The sequence below is a fragment of the Gobio gobio genome, assembly GCF_949357685.1.
Source record: "Gobio gobio genome assembly, chromosome: 13".
Classification (NCBI taxonomy): Eukaryota; Metazoa; Chordata; class Actinopteri; order Cypriniformes; family Gobionidae; genus Gobio; species Gobio gobio.
Window position 1 is genome coordinate 35,271,171 of NC_137106.1, and position 19,832 is coordinate 35,291,002.

Consider the following 19,832-nt stretch of genomic DNA (forward strand, 5'->3'; position numbering starts at 1 on the left):
AGTTGATGTTTCTAAATGTGTGGCTTCTGATTATCAGAACAAATACCATAGTTGGTTTTATTTAAACTAACGTGATATTGACCATGTTTATCTGGTGATTAACCCATTTAATCCCAAATTTTTCCCAGACACAAAAATATCCAAATCATGTGTCATTAGTATCCCTTTGAAACAATCAATCATCATTTTTTGAAATTTTCATGGAAAAGTATGTGAAAAAGTGTGTTTTATGATCGGTCACAATTGTGACCGGTGGGATACTGTGTTGTATCAACCATTGTATTGATTTAATATAGGACTATTTGACCTGTGCAGTGTGTTTGTGTGTGTATGTTTTTTTTTTGTTTTTTTGTTTTTGTGTGTCTGTGTGTGTGTGGGTGGGTGTGTGTGTGGAGATCAGACATCAGAGGAGACGTGACCGTGTGTGTGTGTGTGTGTGTGTGTGTGTGTGTGTGTGTGTGTGTGTGTGTGTGTGTGTGTGTGTGTGTGTGTGTGTGTGTGTGTGTGTGTGTGTGTGTGTGTGTGTGTGTGTGTGTGTGTGTGTGTGTGTGTGTGTGTGTGTGTGTGTATTTGTGTATGTGTGTTTGTATGTGTTTCTGTGTGTGGAGATCAGACATAAGAGAAGACGTGACCGTGTGTGTGTGTGTGTGTGTGTGTGTGTGTGTGTGTGTGTGTGTGTGTGTAGATCAGACATCAGAGGAGACGTGACCATGTGTGTGTGTGTAAGTTTCTGTGTGTGTGTGTGTGTGTGTGTGTGTGTGTGTGTGTGTGTGTGTGTGTGTGTGTGTGTGTGTGTGTGTGTGTGTGTGTGTGTGTGTGTGTGTGTGTGTAAACATTACAGTAAGTAAACATGCGACACTGCACATATTTCATTGAGACCCTTTATTATTTCAATATCTGCTGGAAATGCATTGATAGATCATTCAGTAACATTTTTATAGCCTTAGAAATGAAACATTTTTTTACGGTCACTATTGTGACCGGTGGGATTAAATGGGTTAAATGTTGTTCACTATGTCAGAACTACAGGTATTCATAACCTTGCTCATGTAAGTTAACCCCTAATAAAATTGTACTAGAACGCAATGTAATGAAATTACATTATTTTTTTTAATTTATTTTAACTACACGCTATCCAAATAAAACTGCGCCTATCAAGTGCTTTTTACACAAGGGCCTGTGCAGCGCGTCATGGCGTGTCACCCGGATATGAATGCTGGAGCCGGTGGTATCATTTCCGTTGTACAACAGAGCTGTGTGTTTAGGTCTGTTTACAAACTTCAATATTAAACAGTAAATATCTCGCATCATGTCCCGAGGCTCGAGCGCGGGGTTTGATCGACACATCACCATCTTTTCTCCAGAGGGGAGACTCTATCAAGTCGGTGCGTATTGGTGAAATGGTGTCTTTATTAAGTCGAGAGAATAAATGCCCAGTCATTTTGCACCATGTTCACTCTGCACTTTCTTTAGCTCATACTATTGTATTTATAGCCGCATTAAACATCCATTAGATTAAAACGAGTGCAAAAAAGTGGAATATGTTGTTAAAATGAATTCGCTTTTTGACACGTTTATTAAAAACACTCGTTTTAGCTTTCACTCACACACAAATCCATCTGCACTCGTTGTTTTTACCAATATAGATAAATGCACTTTCGGTTTCATAATGTTAACACTTGTATGTATATGCAGAGATTTATTTAATATTGTTTAAACCTCATCACTGCTCATTGTAAAAGCCAGGTTCTGTCTTGCATGCAATATCGCTAGGCTTCTGAATTATTTGCCACTATATATTGTACATATAACTGTATACATATTAGAAATAAATACAATATTTTATGATTATTGTTAAAATGTTTATATTATTCTCCACAGAATATGCATTCAAGGCCATTAATCAGGGCGGCCTTACATCATTAGCTGTTCGAGGGAAAGACTGTGCGGTTGTTATAACTCAAAAGAAAGTTCCAGTAAGTCTGCGTCACCCAAATGGCTAAATATTTGTATTTAAAATGCGTTTCTATCTCAATGTACTAATGTATGCTCTTTTAATCACCCAGGATAAGCTTCTCGATGAGTCCACTGTCACTCATCTATTCAGAATAACAGAAAACATTGGCTGTGTGATGTCTGGCATGACAGGTAAACCTATATCTGTACACAGCGATTGTCCAGCTCACGTTAAGTTTGGAAAATCTCCTTTTGTATGGTGAAAAGTAAGACCATGTATTAATTTACACCACATGTGATGTCTTATGTTTCTCTCTGAAGCTGACAGCAGGTCGCAGGTGCAGAGGGCACGATATGAAGCTGCTAACTGGAAGTATAAATACGGCTATGAGATCCCAGTCGACATGCTGTGCAAGCGCATTGCAGACATCTCACAGGTGTACACACAGAACGCTGAGATGAGGCCACTGGGCTGCTGTAAGTGTACATTCTGCATATGTTCCAATTGAGGGAGCTCTTCTGAATAGAATCAAGCCACATTAATTTGTATTGCGCTTTATACAATACAGTTGGTTTAAAGTGCCCCTATTATGCTATTTTATTGTATCCTATTTTTGTTTTGGAGGTTTCCTACAATAGGTTTACTTGGTAAGGTAATAAAACACTTTAATTTTCTCATAATACACATTGCAGCATCACCTCTGCAAGTTCTGGTCTCTCTAAGCCCCACCTTTCTGAGGACCTACTCGGAAACACACATTACCATATCTGAATTTCACATCTAGAGGCTTCCTCAGCACTTGTATACACAGTGAAATGAACAGTAACGATGGCATCGGTTTTACTGTATCAATTTGAGCGTGAGTCCTCATCTTTTGGAAGTGCATGCAAAGTGGATTTGCTTTCGCAGTGCAGTAAACAGCTTTTTTTTTGACATGTTGACAACACAAACTCTTCTAGGCCTCGGCTACATCTATACAGTGTTTAAGGGCATGTCAAAGTAGACATTGTTTGCAGGCAGCCAATAGCTATGTTTCCATCCACCTATTTTTATGTACATTTTGGGATATGGTATAAAGAAGCTGCTGGATGGAAACGGCAAGATGTAGCCTGACGTTGTCATACTCAATTCTAGTCAGAATATGAGTCTGATACTGCTCCGTTGGGTTGTGATTATGGGGCGTGTTTCAACCGAACCAGGAAAGACCTCAATTGGATAGACCTACAACCAATCAGCAACGGAGCGACGCAAAACGTCAGTTGTGAAATGTCAACAGAACTCAACTGCACACTGTTGCCAATTCCGCTGCTGTTTTTCCATGTCCGCGGGTTGAAGCGACCCCAATTGATTGATTGATGCACTTATGTAATCTCGTTGTACTAACAATGACAAATAAATTATGTTACAATTATGTGATATTTAGACCCAGGAATGTGAATTTGTGGGTTCACAAACCCCCCCCGTTGGCCTGTGATTATGGGGCGCGTTTCAACCGAACCAGGAAAGACCTCAATTGGATAGACCTACAACCAATCAGAGCAACGGAGCAACGCATGGTTGTCAACAGAACTCAACTGCACGCACACTGGAAGACGTAGAAGAAAATGAGTGTAAACGATCTTTGCCGGTGTTGTAAAGAAAAGAATTTAAGGATACAAAGAATTTAAGGAGTACTTACCAACACAATCACCATTTCTGGGAGAAAGAGTAAAGGTGAATGCATATACGGACAAGTTCTCAGTTTAGGATCAGAACGAATTCAACCCAAGCGCTCTTTGGAGACTTGAATGCTTGCGTTACTGTTTATCATCTGTCCATCATTGTATAAAGCCCGCCCGGACAATTTCATTGGTCCGAACTGCTCCTGTTCCGGCATAGTTGCTCCACAACGGATATAGTCCAGGCCGAATTTCCCAAACTCAAATGTTGTGGGTGGGGCTAAAGTCGGCTGGCATCCAGGCTAATAGAAACACATTTACCGAATCAATTCCTTGATGCGCATCAAAAAAAATCATGTGATTTTGTGCATAACTGGACTAACCAGTGGCCCAATCTCTTTGCACAGGATCTGAAATGCTGTTTTGGTTGTTCTGAAAGTCTGTCATCAAAGTCATTCAGTATCATTAGCTTCCAGAACTGTCTTACACAACTACATTCCCAAAAAGCAGGCCTCTGGTCCGAAAGCAAGATAACGTGTTTATTGAATTTCGTCTGCACGCTCTGAGATGCAAGTAATTTGTTATATGCGAAAAAATGATTATATACAGTGACTTCTACTTTTCTTACTGATATTTGGTGCCAGTTTATCAGGAAGTGATGATTTTGTTCTCTTCGACTCACTGGATGGAAACTCTGCTTTATTCACAAATGTTTTATGCGATATTCCAATTTTGAGCATAAGTTAAATTCGCAACTTTGGATGGAAACATATGTTGCGTCCCAATTCACCAACTTGTACTACGACCTAAAAGTATGTACTCTCTTTGTGAAGAAAAAGTACATACTTTTGAGTGTAGCAAAAGAGTATGCAAGCTTTGGGACATACTACTTTGACATCTTTAACGGACTCTGTCACTTAGTTACGTGCATCCCGTCACCGTTTAAACTACCCTGCCAATCATCATCACAGTTCAAATCCTCCACATTCAATTTAATTTCCTACCGTATTGGAGAGAAATGTAGTAGAATGTTGATCTGCCATTCGTGGGTCTTTAATGCAGAGACTCTCCTCATGTGTTTGCAGTTTAAATATAATGATGCATTTAAAAGTTAATGGCCAAACGTATCATTACAAAAGTTCACAATGCTGCTGCAGGTGAAATATAATGTGGATAACATTGAATAAATATCTTTCCGTCAGGTTAAATACTGATAATTGATCACTCGAGCCCTTTAATCTAAACCTCTCTACTTGATCGTCTGACTCGCACATCCATCATGTTTGTTGTTTTTTTAACACTTTTTTTTATCCGCGTTTTATAGTTATAATCGAATCCTCGTCAAACTTGCAATGGGTTGTGGGCAATATCAGCCGTTAGAGTGTGCGTCAATCTGCACTTTGAATTCTGACCGGAAATAGTGGACCATCCGGGTATCTTTGGAATACTCTTTTCAACATACTATGATTTGGGACATACTAATTCTATTTTCGAATACTATTTAGGACGGATAGTATGAGAATTGGGATGCAGCAATACACTATGAACATGAACTTTAATGACATACCATTCTTAATCCGAAGGGTTTAATATGGCGTTGACCCACCCTTTGCAGATATAACCGCTTCAACTCTTCTGGGAAGGCTTTCCACAAGGTTTAGGACTGTGTTTATGGGAATTTTTGACCATTCTTCTAGAAGCGTATTTGTGAAGTCAGGTACTGATGTTGGACGAGAAGGCCTGGCTTGCAGTCTCCGCTTTAATTCATCTTAAAGGTGTTGAGTTCAGGACTCTGTGCAGGCTAGTCAAGTTCCTCCACACCAAACTCGCTCATCCATGTCTTTATGGACCTTGCTTTGTGCACTAGTGCGCAGTTATGTCGAACAGGAAGGGGCCATCCCCAAACTGTTCCCACAAAGTTGGGAGCATTAAATTGTCTATAATGCTTTGGTATGCTGAAGCATTGAGTTCCTTTCTCTGGAACTAAGAGGCCAAGCCCAACCCCTAAAAAACAACCCCACACCATAATCCCCCCTCCACCAAATTTTACACTTGGCACAACGCAGTCAGGCAAGTACCGTTCTCCTGGCAACCGCCAAATCCATACTCGTCCATCGGATTGCCAGACAGAGAAGCGTGATTGGGCACACCAGAGAACACGTCTCCACTGCTCTAGAGTCCAGTGCTGGTGTGCTTTACACCACTGCATCCCACGCTTTGCATTGCACTTGGTGATGTAAGGCTTGGATGCAGCTACTCAGCCCTGGAAACCCATTCCATGAAGCTCTCTACTCACTGTTCTTGAGCCAATCTGAATGCCACACGAAGTTTGGAGGTCTATAGCTATTTACTCTGCAGAAAGTTGGCGACTTCTGTGCACTGTGCGGCTCAGCATGCGCTGACCCAGCTCTGTGAGTGTACGTGGCCTACCACTTTGTGGCTGAGTTGCTGTTGTTCCCAATTGCTTCCACTTTATAATACCACTAACAGTTGACCATGGAATATTTATTAGTGAGGAAATTTCACGAATGGACTTATTGCACAAGTGGCAACCTATCACTGTACCACGCTTGAATTCACTGAGCTCCTGAGAGTGACCCATTCTTTCACAAGTGTTTGTAGAAGCGTCTGTATGCCTAGGTGCTTGATTTTATACAGCTGGGGCCATGGAAGTGATTGGAACGGCTGAATTCATTGATCTGGAGGGGTGCCCCAATACTTTTGGCAGTATAGTGTAGCCAATGAAGACCATATAGGCTGGCAGTATGCAAATTTGTTATTGCTATGTATGTTCATGCAGAAAGTAAGACCGGAATTACTGTCTACTTGTTTCAGGCAGTTCAGAACTTTTCTTTAGGAGACAATAACTTTATTTATCACTTTGCTCTTTAAAACTTTACAGACTTTTTACATTCACAAACAGCTGTATTACACACTACAGGAAAGTTATAATATTCGAAAAAACGCAATAGGGGCACTTTAAAAGCTGCTTCACAGAAATTAACTGGAAAATAACAATGTTGCGAAATTCATCAGTTATGAAATGACTTCGCAGTAAAGTCCAAAACAACAGTAAAACAGCTCTGCATTATTCAGCTAAGTTTAGTTCAATAATGGTGTCAAAGTTGCCAAGTTCATCAATTATTAAATTAAATTCAGTTATAAGGCAGCTCTACAGAAGACAAATATTTTCAGTATTCAGCTCAAGTCTGTTTAATGTTGATTCAGTTCAGCTCAATGACAGTGTTGATGTTTCAAACGTATATAATGCATTTTTTTTTTAAATTTAAGACAAGTCTCATTATTCAGCTCAATTTAGTTCAGTGTTGAATGAGTTCATTTTAATAACTGTCAATGTTGCAAAGTTAAAAATCTCAAATGCAGCTCTACCGAAAGCAATAGTGGCTTTTATTGGCATGAACAAAATTAGTGTCTAGAATCTTGGCATACCGCATACTACATATTATCCAGCAGAGTAGAGTGTGAAACAATCTGTAGTATAAAACAATATATATTGTGGTATGTTAAAATTTTATCACATGACTTCATCAGCAAGAGGTGTGCAGTCATCTCAAATATCAAATATGGCCATTTTTGCTGTTTAATCCAATATGTGTGGGTAAAATGCACTAAAGTAGTCCAATAAACTCATGAGCCTAGTATTAGGTAATATCTAACACATTATATTGTGTGATATAACATTTACATATCACTAAATAGAATTTGCATAGGTCCTGTATATCCACCACCAAACCATAAACTCCGAAAAATTCCCTCTAGGTACTACCAGTTACTGGTACTAGTGATTATTTTAAGCATGCAAAAAATATGCAAGTATACATACAGCATGTCTACTCAGAAGAGTATTGTAGAAGGCCTTTCAGGACATATCAGAATTCCATATTATAAATCCAAAGTTATGGAAACTTTTTTCTTTTAACATTGTCTATTAATATTGTTTGTACCTGTCAGGTATGATTGTGGTTGGCGTTGATGAGGAGCTGGGGCCGCAGGTCTATAAATGTGATCCTGCAGGCTACTACTGCGGTTTCAAGGCCACTGCTGCGGGCGTCAAGCAAACAGAGGCCACAAGCTTCCTGGAGAAAAAGGTGAAGAAGAAATTGGATTGGACCTTTGACCAAACAGTGGAGGTATAAGTTCATCCTTCTGCATCACTGGTGGAATCAGTACCCTTTATCATGTTGCGTCCTCTTATTTTGAGTTATTTTATGCACGTTTTATCCTTACAGACTGCAATAAGTTGCTTGTCTACTGTTCTGTCCATCGACTTCAAGCCTTCAGAGCTGGAGATCGGGGTTGTTACCACAGAGGAGCCCAAGTTCAGGTGGGTTTGTACGTTGCAAGTGATACAGGATGTAACATTTACATATTTACACATAACCTGCATGTCAACAACCAAACCATGCTCTTTAAATGGTGAAAAATCCCCGCTAGGTACTGCCAGTTACTATTAATACGCTTGTATTTTCATACTATCTACATACAGTACCATTAAAAAAATAATTTGCGTATGTATTAATCAAGTGACAAGACATTTATTTTAAAATAAATTGTTCTTTTGAACTTTTCATCATATATTTGTCAAAGGATAAAAATAAAAAAAATGCATTATGGCTTCCGCAAAAATATTAAGCTGCACAAGAAATGTTCCTTGAGCAGCAAATCAGCATATTAGAATGATTTCTGAAGGATCATGTGACACTGAAGACTGGAGTAATGATGCTGAAAGTTTAGCTTTGCATCACAGGAATAAATTAGAAAATAAATTTTTTTTAAGTTATAATTGCTGGTTTGATGAGGATAAAGGATTACTTTCAAAAACAAAAAAATCATACTGAGCCCAATTTTTTTTTTTTAATCAAAGCACTAGGTCATTTAAACTTTTGTTGTCGCGTTGTGTAAAAATGTTTGAATACACTTATTAAAATTGTGAAAGTTCATTTTGTAGTAATGTATATTTCTATATATTAAAATTGTGAAAGTTCATTTTGTAGTAATGTATATTTCTATATATTTCAGGATTTTGTCAGAGTCCGAGATCGACACCCACCTCATGGCTCTTACTGAACGGGATTGAGAATATCCGCACGAGTCCTTGCCCTGTCACAAAAAGAATTACAATCATGTCATCAATATTCAGGTCAACTGATGTGTTTTGCTGTTTATGTAGCTTTTTTCTTGCAACAATACAATAAAAATAATTTTTTTGGAAAACTCTCTTTTTATTTTCTATTCAGTGGGATTCAAGTCTAGTGAAAGTGTTACTCTTTTATATATATATATATATATATATATATATATATATTACACACACACACACACACACACACACACACACACATACACATTATATATAAATAAATAAATTCTAAAATATATATACATTTATAAATATATTTTTTATATATATTTTTTTTTATATTACATATATTGTTTATATACACACACAGTGAGGAAAATAAGTATTTGAACACCCTGCTATTTTGCAAGTTAAAAATGACTGAACGCACCTACGATGACTGAAATTGTCCACTGTGAGAGACATAATCTTAAAAAAAAAATCCAGAAATCACAATGTATGATTTTTTAACTATTTATTTGTATGATACAGCTGCAAATAAGTATTTGAACACCTGTCTATCAGCTAGAATTCTGACCCTCAAAGACCTGTTAGTCTGCCTTTAAATCCAACTATTAACATGGCCAAAACCAAAGAGCTGTCCAAAGACACTAGAGACAAAATTGTACACCTCCACAAGGCTGGAAAGGGCTACGGGGAAATTGCCAAGCAGCTTGGTGAAAAAAGGTCCACTGTTGGAGCAATCATTAGAAAATGGAAGAAGCTAAACATGACTGTCAATCTCCCTCGGACTGGGGCTCCATGCAAGATCTCACCTCGTGGGGTCTCAATAATCCTAAGAAAGGTGAGAAATCAGCCCAGAACTACACGGGAGGAGCTGGTCAATGACCTGAAAAGAGCTGGGACCACCGTTTCCAAGGTTACTGTTGGTAATACACTAAGACGTCATGGTTTGAAATCATGCATGGCACGGAAGGTTCCCCTGCTTAAACCAGCACATGTCCAGGCCCGTCTTAAGTTTGCCAATGACCATTTGGATGATCCAGAGGAGTCATGGGAGAAAGTCATGTGGTCAGATGAGACCAAAATAGAACTTTTTGGTCATAATTCCACTAAACGTGTTTGGAGGAAGAAGAATGATGAGCACCATCCCAAGAACACCATCCCTACTGTGAAGCATGGGGGTGGTAGCATCATGCTTTGGGGGTGTTTTTCTGCACATGGGACAGGGCGACTGCACTGTATTAAGGAGAGGATGACCGGGGCCATGTATTGCGAGATTTTGGGGAACAACCTCCTTCCCTCAGTTAGAACATTGAAGATGGGTCGAGGGTGGGTCTTCCAAAATGACAATGACCCGAAGCACACAGCCAGGATAACCAAGGAGTGGCTCTGTAAGAAGCATATCAAGGTTCTGGCGCGGCCTAGCCAGTCTCCAGACCTAAACCCAATAGAGAATCTTTGGAGGGAGCTCAAACTCTGTGTTTCTCAGCGACAGGCCAGAAACCTGACTGATCTAGAGAAGATCTGTGTGGAGGAGTGGGCCAAAATCCCTCCTGCAGTGTGTGCAAACCTGGTGAAAAACTACAGGAAACGTTTGACCTCTGTAATTGCATACAAAGGCTACTGGACCGAATATTAACATTGATTTTCTCAGTTGTTCAAATACTTATTTGCAGTTGTATCATACAAATAAATAGTTAAAAAATCATACATTGTGATTTCTGGATTGTTTTTTTTTAGATTATGTCTCTCACTGTGGACATGCACCTACGATGACAATTTCAGACCCCTCCATGATTTCTAAGTGGGAGAACTTGCAAAATAGCAGGGTGTTCAAATACTTATTTTCCTCACTGTATAAATGTATTATTATTATCTTATATATATATATTATATATTAGGGCTGTCAAATTATTAATCACATCCAAAATAAAAGTTTGTTTACTATGTATAATTATGAATACACACACATATATCTATATAAGAAATATTTGCATGGATATTTATATATAGCTATATATATATAGCTTATTAAATATATACATGCATGTGTGAATTTATATATACATAATTATACACAGTATATATAATATACACACATATATTATATATTAAACTTATTTTGGATGTGATAAATTTTTTGATAGCCCTAATATACATCTACATATACGTGTAAATAAATATATATATATATATATACACACACACACACACGTGTGTGTATATACAGGTGCTGGTCATATAATTAGAATTTCATCAAAAAGTTGATTTATTTCACTAATTCCATTCAAAAAGTGAAACTTGTATATTATATTCATTCATTACACACAGACTGATATATTTTAAATGTTTCTTTCTTTTAATTTTGATGATTATTATAACAGATAACTAAGGAAAATCCCAAATTCAGTATCTAAGAAAATTAGAATATTACTTATAAGACCAATACAAAGAAAGGATTTTTAGAAAATCTTGGCCAACTGAAAAATATGAACATGAAAAGTATGAGCATGTGCAGCACTCAATACTTAGTTGGGTCTCCTTTTGCCTGAATTACTGCAGCAATGCGGCGTGGCATGGAGTCGATCAGTCTGCGGCACTGCTCAGGTGTTATGAGAGCCCAGGTTGCTCTGATAGTAGCCTTCAGCTCTTTTGCATTTGGGTCTGGCATATCACATCTTCCTCTTCACAATACCCCATAGATTTTCTATGGAGTTAAGGTCAGGTGAGTTTGCTGGCCAATTAAGAACAGGGATGCCATGGTCCTTAAACCAGGTACTGGTTGCTTTGGCACTGTGTGCAGGTGCCAAGTCCTGTTGGAAAAGGAAATCTGCCTCTCCATAAAGTTGGTCAGCAGCAGGAAGCATGAAGTGCTCTAAAACTTCCTGGTATACGGCTGCGTTGACCTTGGACCTCAGAAAACACAGTGGACCAACACCAGCAGATGACATGGCACCCCAAACCATCACTGACTGTGGAAACTTTACAGTGGACCTCATGCAGCGTGGATTGTGTGCCTCTCCTCTCTTCCTCCAGACTCTGGGACCCTGATTTCCAAAGGAAATGCTAAATTTACTTTCATCAGAGAACATAACTTTGGACCACTTTTTTTTCCTTTTTGTCTTTAGCACAGGCGAGACGCTTCTGACGCTGTCTGTTGTTCAAGAGTGGCTTGACACAAGGAATGCGACAGCTGAAACCCATGTCTTGCATATGTCTGTGCGTAGTGGTTCTTGAAGCTCTGACTCCAGCTCCAGTCCACTCTTTGTGAATCTCCCCCACATTTTTGAATGGGGTTTGTTTCACAATCCTCTCGAGGGTGCGGTTATCCCTATTGCTTGTACACTTTTTTCTACCACATCTTTTCCTTCCCTTCGACTCTCTATTAATGTGCTTGGACACAGAGCTCTGTGAACAGCCAGCCTCTTTTGCAATGACCTTTTGTGTCTTGCCCTCCTTGTGCAAGGTGTCAATGGTCGTCTTTTGGACAACTATGAAGTCAGCAGTCTTCCCCATGATTGTGTAGCCTACAGAACTAGACTGAGAGACCATTTAAAGGCCTTTGCAGGTGTTTTGAGTTAATCAGCTGGTTAGAGTGTGGCACCAGGTGTCTTCAATATTGAACCTTTTCACAATATTCAAATTTTCTGAGATACTGAATTTGGGATTTTCCTTAGTTGTCAGTTATAATCATCAAAATTAAAAGAAATAAACGTTTGAAATATATCAGTCTGTGTGTAATGAATGAATATAATATACAAGTTACACTTTTTGAATGGAATTAGTGACATAAATCAACTTTTTGATGATATTCTAATTATATGACCAGCACCTGTATATATGTGTGTATGCCATTTAATATGCAATTAATTATAAATCTTTAACTTGAACTTATGCTCACCATATTATATTGCAAACAGTCACCTTTGAGGAAATGTGCTGCTGCCTCAATTAATTTCCTGCTTTTTAGAATGCATTTTATTTGAAGCCAGTAGTGAATTTACTGTTCAAAATCACTAGGAAGTCTCCTGGGGTCTCACAGTCCCCTTCATTTATGGTAAGCGCTGCGAGTTTGCACCTGTCTGGTTTTCTCACACTCTCTTTAAGATGCAAATAACATTTCCTAAACTCTCACTACAGAATCCCCTCCAGACATGGTATTTGCATAGATGTAGCGCTGCTCGCTTGAAAAAGACACGGCAAACAAGAGCCGGATTTTCCAAGTGCCTGCCTGCTGTCATTTCTCGGATCCGGCTGAATCATACGAGTATTCTCCTGCAGTTACAGGAGCCGTCTCCTAACCAGACTCCACAGGGCTCTGAAATCGAGCAGTATGACTAAATCATTTGCATGGAACTCTTCAAGAGGTGTCTTAGGGACTGAAGAGACTCAACGGTATCTCGAAATCAAAAAGGCGTGCGGATTCACGTTCGGAAATAAGCAGGGTTAAGCTGAAGGGTGGATTCCCTTTAAAGATCTCAGGTTTGTATTCAAATCAAGAAAACCACACACACTTCTTGACTCTCCTTTACTGTAAAACGCAAGACGAAAAGCAAAGTGTGACTGTGAGTTGAACTGCATGACTGGCTGTGAATATGAAAGTTTGAGGAAATTTTCAAGGAGTTTCACTTCTCACTGTCGGCTAAAGTTTGATTGTAAATTGAAATTGCAAACGCAAGGAATAATTAAACGATGAATATAAGACCAGAGGGATGAACAATGTTGCCAAAAGAACACTACACTCTTTTCCAAGAATGTCAACAGGGAGGAACTTTCTAGTAATACATCAAACTAAAATGCTCCCTGTAGGTGAATTGTTGACTAATTTCGTACCCTAAAAACTATTGTTGCATAAAGCAGCATTGTGCAATTCCTTATTTTGGGAATTCAGGAAGTCGGGGGAACTCAGCCAATTTTGTCTGAACGGCCCTTCCTGCTCAGGAAATTCCAGTGAACTCAGCTGACGGAAAACAGAGCACAAGTTCTTCAGTTTACAAGCACTTCTCCTCTGTGACACAAAAGGATATTTAAACTTCCTCATTTCTCTTGTTGAACCGCTCTCACGTGTTTCCAAGGAACGACACAAAGTTGAAGTTTAAAGTTTTAATTTAAGATGCGTTACGTCTTTCCACAAAAAAAACAAAACAAAAAGTTTCAATCTTCTATATACACATTTACATGTAAATATAAAAATAAATCTGTCTGTATACACAATATTTTACATCACAGTACAACAGAAACAGCCGTTGATTTCGGCTGACAGTACAGTCCATCATAGAGAGCCGACGGGACGGTTTTGCCGGCCTCTCTCCAGTGTTGCTCTAATACACCCTTTGTTTCCAGGCCTACATCGGTCTTGTACTTGCGCCGCCAATGAGCCGTGTGCCGCCCGGGACCCATGCGAGATCCACGGCGTACTCGTTCCAGGGCACCTCGAGTGAGAACATCTCTATCTTTCTCCATTCAACAGAAGTCCTGCTACTCCTCTGTTCCTACTGCCCCATCATTTTAATATCATCATATATCTGTGAAAGGAGCAAATTAGGAAAACATAAGCATGTTTACTATCTGTACCAAATCAAAACATGAACATCGGATAAGTAGCACTTACATCTTCATCATCAGATGTACATTGATCTTCATAATCCTCGTCACTATCTTCTGACTCACTCTCTGGTAGTTCCCTTAGGTGTGGCGCCGTGAGCTCATACAGGACTTTTTGGATGTCTGCGTTCGCCCGGCCATAGGTCAGGTGATAAGGCGTGTGCCCGCCGTACGTGAAGCTGTGGACATCAGCGCCTTTGCTGATTAGAAGCTTAACCAGCTCAAAGTTCTGAAGGTCCACCGCTAAGTGTAGAGCGGTCCGGCCATTACACTGCTCCTAAAGACAAACGCACGTTTTTTTTAGCCATTGCAATGCGGTTATTCAAGACACAAACAGATTTGTGTCGATAGAGAAAATCTCATTTTTACCTGTGCGTTGATGTCTGCGCCAAGCTGGATGAGGTTTTCCAACAACGACAGGTAGCCCTGGATGGCGGCCACGTGTATGCATTTCTGACCTGAAGAGTAATACGAGATCGAGATCAGAAATGTCCAAAATTAAGGTTAGAGAAGCAAAACGTGCGTAGAAAACACCCTCTTACCGTTATAGTTTGGTGTCTGGAGGATAGCTGGGAGGTGTTGCGGGCAGCCCTGCGTTAGGAGGCCAAAACAGGCCATAGACCCTTTCCTGCAGGCGATATGGAGCGCGGTGTTCCCACAGTCATCCACCAGAGACGCATCACAGCCGGCCCTCAGTAACTGCTCCACTATACGAGGCTGCTCTGTGATGGCGGCCAAATGCAAGGCAGTCTGAAATGAGAAGAGAGTGGTTTAGTGTGGACTAAAAGTAGAGCTTTAGTAATAAATAGAGCTAAAGTTGGATATTATACACACATAATAATATTCGTAAAATTTAAATCCTGAAGTACCTGTCTCTGGTTGTTCTGTATGTTGAGGAAGGGGTCACCATAGGACAAATCAATCATTTTTAATGCAGCATCGTTGGCCTCGTGAATAATGGCAAGATGTAAATACCTTTTAAAAAAAAAAAGATAAACATTGTTATGCAACCGTGAGAACGTTTTTATTTATAAAACATCAACTCGTTTTGGTGTGCAGAGAACTGTATTTTTCCAATTAGGGACATGCGCAGCACGCGCGAGTCTGACTGTCTGGCACGCTGCCCGGGACTTTCCGAGTTCGCGCAGCCCCGCCCTCATTGACGCCAGGCCAGAAGCCCCGCCCACAGCGACGCAGTGCCAGAGAACAGTCCGTACTGATCTGTACAGTCTATGCAGCGTTTCTGTTTACATAAAGCCCATTATGACTGCAGGGCGCCTGCGCATGCGCACTACGGTTTGTGAATGGAATGAGAAGGACTTTAACTGTGCTTAAGAACAATCAATTCAAACATTGAACTCAGAATATTTTTTTGTTGTTTTTTTTGCATTACAATAAGTACTGTGAAACAATTACATATATAAATATAATTATAATTCAGTTCTTTGCAAACTAAAAGTTATTATTTTAGTCATTTTATGATTGAAATTGCTTTAACTGTGCTCAAAATCCATCATAAGCTTTAAAGACTTTTTGTGTTATGCTGATAACTAGCTAAAAAACAATGGGGTCTTAAGAAATAAATAAATAAATAAATAAATAAACATTTCTCTGCAACCCAAAAGTTGTCTTTTCCATGCGTCATGCATTATGTTTACCATTTCTAAAAAACAGATGCACATAATTGCTTTTGCATGAGCTGCATGAGATTGTTTTAAAGCACTTACGTGTCTCCGTCTTCGGTGAGCTCTTTCCTCCAGGGCTCGTCCTGCCGCTCGGCCACATTCATCCGCCTGAAATCAGACACCACGTCCGGGTATTCATCCTCTTTTAGCGAATCCAAACCGCTGTCTAAACGGTCGTCGTTGCTCGCAAGCAATTTCCCGGATTTGGGTCCGCGGCCATCGTCATTATAATCCATTTGGTTGGTGTTGCTGCCTCGGTAAAGCTCCATGTTTGTGTCGGAAGTCTGTGTAGCTCTTCTGGACTGTGAGAGTTTCAGGAGCGTTAAAAGAGACGAAGAAAGGGGAGGGGCTTAGCGGAGGGTGGGGGATTTCCAAAGTGTGATTGACGTCTGAATTGTCTCAGGAGTTTGGGGAAATTTTCTCTGCTTCGTTAAACACACACTATCAGATCAGTACTGAAAACTCGACTTTTCCAGTTGCAAAATATTCCAGAATCCAGTTGGGGCTGGCTAAAATGAACAAAAAAAAAACCTAAACATTTTATGTCAGAAAATAAAATATTTTTTAGTGCACAACACTACAAAGTGTACTTTGGTGGTTTGCAAAAAGTCCCATTTTCAAACATCTCAAATTTTTTGCAGAAAGATATTGAATCATGCATATGTTTCAGATGGGTCCTATAATTCTGACATTGCGTGTGAACAAAACAAAATAATACATACATTTTTTTTTTTTTTTTAATAAATTGTAAAATAAAATTATATAGTAATATTCATAATTTTATACTAAATAATAATTGTTTAAATAAATTAGGCATATAGATTTGAAATGGGTTAAATTATTTTGACATTGCAACATGAACAGACAATGGTACATATAGTGTATAATGTTAAAAATATGTAGAATATTTTTTTATATATAAAATATAAATATACAGAGGGGTCAAAAAGTGGAATTACATTGTTTTAATTATAAATGAACAGCTTTAGCATACATAGTTTACATATATAGTATACTATATATAATGACAGCAGCAGTCAAAAGGATGCATAGACAGACAAACAAAAACTAGAAGTGCTTTAGTGGAAATAAAATCTATATATAATAGAAGAAGTTCTTATACATTAATGTACAGTCAAGGAAGTAGACTGTATGGTGCCAACATCTTAGCACTTCCTCATAATCTGAAGAATGGGAAACTCCTCTATGTGTAGCTCTGTCGTGAGAGTTTGCCCACAACGGCATTTACTCAAAGGAAGCAAAGAATGTGTCTTTTTTGCTCGAGCCGCATGTTTTAACTACAAGACAGCCTGTTCTCAAACACCACTACCATAGTAACAGTAACTATGTGTGGTAAAACCCTGAGGGCATAGGGTGTTCCACTAAAACGCAACTGAATTTGCGATCCACATTGTGCACATGCACAACAGAAAGCTATACCTCCCATGAGGGAACGCTTTTACTATTGTAAACTTATATCAGTGACCTATAAAGAGGCTCAGTAACTTGCTGAAGTGTTTTGTCTCTGATACAATCTAATTAATTCAAGGAAGACAAGATGACAAGTGGATAATTACAAAGTGACCTACAAATCACAACAATGCGTTTGCTTTGCAGTGCTGTATAAGGAAGTCGAACTCATTTCATCTGATCAGATTCTGGAAAGTCTGAAAATGTTCCATTCCGGTGTCATGTGATCAGTGTGGATAGGACGTCCTGTCCAGCTCCCGACACATAGCTCTTAGATAGGTGACGAGAGCTCCCATCAGCATGTTTATGAGCGGGAATAACAGAGAGCGGGTAGAACAGTGGGCTGACCATTACTAAACTCTTTTGCTGAGGTAGATCTTACACCAGCATAAACAGACACTTCCTCAAGTGAGGGCACAGGCCAAACATGACAAGATCACATTTAACAATGACTCATCGTTTACCGTATGCCACATAGGGTGAGCTCAGCTAAAATGGGCCACGTTTTGGTAAATGACTTATAATGCCGTCAAATAAGCTATGCAGCTCTAATAATATTTGTATAAATTAGCATGGGTCTCTTAAATACTTATTTACGTTTTAAATGTGAAAAAGTATAATTGCTTTAAAATGATGAGAGTTAGACTATTAGCAGGTAGCTTCTCGAGCCATAGCATAACATTCAGTTCAAATGGGCCTATATAAAAAGAATATTTTTAACAGTAAAGTGACACTATAGTCTTTGGTGTGCCACAACAACACCATAAATGTATTTCATTAAACAGAAAATTGAACGAATATTTTATTACAAAAATCCAATTAAAAATGATTTGATCATGTTGTATAGGTTTGTGTTTCTGTGCATTGGTGTCTTTTGTGTGCATGTATGCTTGTCAAATATTTGTCAAACATTTTGATAAAGATTAGAACATCTTTGACAAAAATGTGTGTGTGTGTGTGTGTGTTTGTGTGTGTGTGTGTGTGTGTGTGTGTGTGTGTGGGTGTGGCTGTGTGTGGCTGTGTGTGTGTGTGTGTGTGTGTGTGTGTGTGTGTGTGTGTGTGTGTGTGTGTGTGTGTGTGTGTGTGTGTGTGTGTGTGTGTGTGTGTGTGTGTGTGTGTGTGTGTGTGTGTGTGTGTGTGTGTGTGTGTGTGTGTGTGTGTGTGTGTGTGTGTGTGTGTGTGTGTGTGTGTGTGTGTGTGTGTGTGTGTGTGTGTGCCTTTGTTTATATTACATTGTGGGGACCAAATGTCCCCACAAGGATAGTAAAATCTGAGATCACTTACATTGTGGGGACATTTGGCTAGTCCCACGAGGAAAACATCTTATAAATCAGACTAAATTATGTTTTTTGAAACTGCAAAAATGCAAAATGTCTCCTGTGATGGGTAGGTTTAGGGGCAGGGGCAGTGTAGGGGGATAGAATGTACAGTATGTATGGTATAAAAACCATTACGTCTATGGAAAACCCAAACAAAGATAGTGAACCAGACGTGTGTGTGTGTGTGTGTGTGTGTGTGTGTATGCAGCCATTTTAGCTGAAAACTGTGGCCCATTTTAGCTTAACCAGCCATTTAAAAATGACCCTTTTCACAAAAATCGAAGTTTCTTTTTTAAATTAAACTTTTTTCATTTGAAAGAGCATGTCAAACATTGTTCATAAACCTTTGCTTTGTTGGTACACTCTAAAAAAAAAAGGTTCTATATGGCACTAAAAGTGGTTCTTTGTCGTAATCATAGGGGAACCACTTTTGGTGCTACATTGCACCATATCTTAACATGTTCTGTATAGCGGTGCTATATAGCACCTTAGCAAAATAACCGGTGAAGAACCGCTGAAGAACCACTGAAGCACAAAGATTGGTGCTATACAGCACCTAAAAAGCCAAGATCCACTTTTAGTGCCACATAGAACCTTTTTTTTTAGAGTGTAAGCTTACTTATAATTGCTTTAGTACACTCTAAAAAAAAAGGTGCTATATGGCACTAAAAGTGCTTCTTCGCTCGTAATCATATGGGGAACCACTTTAAGTGCTGTATAGCATCAAATCTTGGTGATTCAGTGGTTCTTCAGTCAAGGTGATGATACATGGGGCAACTTTTTTGAGCAATATTGCTGGGCAATGTTACAAAGCAATGTTGCTTGGCCACTTTCCCATTGGGAATGGGCAAAATTTTTTATATCTGGATACTTTAGATCGGTCATGGGCCCTGTGTCTTACCTGGTTGCCCGTTGACGGCAACATTGCCTAGTAACATTGCTCAAAAAGTTGCCCAGTGTATCATCACCATCACAGTGGTTCTTCAGCAGTTCTTTGGCTGAGGTGCTAGCACCGCTATCATATACGGAACATGT

At 39.2% G+C, this 19,832-nt stretch overlaps 2 protein-coding genes across 2 annotated transcripts; one reads left to right on the plus strand and one right to left on the minus strand.

The window, feature by feature from the left end:
• Positions 1-1,218: 1,218 nt before the first annotated feature.
• On the plus strand, positions 1,219-8,846 carry psma6a (proteasome 20S subunit alpha 6a). Its single transcript, XM_079833723.1, has 7 exons — positions 1,219-1,385; positions 1,882-1,976; positions 2,067-2,148; positions 2,278-2,433; positions 7,588-7,766; positions 7,866-7,960; positions 8,656-8,846. Exons 1-7 carry the CDS (start codon positions 1,310-1,312, stop codon positions 8,711-8,713), a joined length of 741 nt encoding a protein of 246 aa, XP_079689849.1. The 5' UTR covers positions 1,219-1,309; the 3' UTR covers positions 8,714-8,846.
• Positions 8,847-13,807: 4,961 nt separating this feature from the next.
• On the minus strand, positions 13,808-16,313 carry nfkbiab (nuclear factor of kappa light polypeptide gene enhancer in B-cells inhibitor, alpha b). Its single transcript, XM_079832887.1, has 6 exons — positions 16,051-16,313; positions 15,193-15,298; positions 14,866-15,073; positions 14,693-14,781; positions 14,331-14,600; positions 13,808-14,244 (listed from the first exon to the last, which is right to left on the minus strand). The coding sequence occupies exons 1-6, from the start codon at positions 16,275-16,277 to the stop codon at positions 14,212-14,214; spliced, it is 933 nt and encodes a 310-aa protein (XP_079689013.1). The 5' UTR covers positions 16,278-16,313; the 3' UTR covers positions 13,808-14,211.
• Between the last annotated feature and the right edge of the window lie 3,519 nt (positions 16,314-19,832).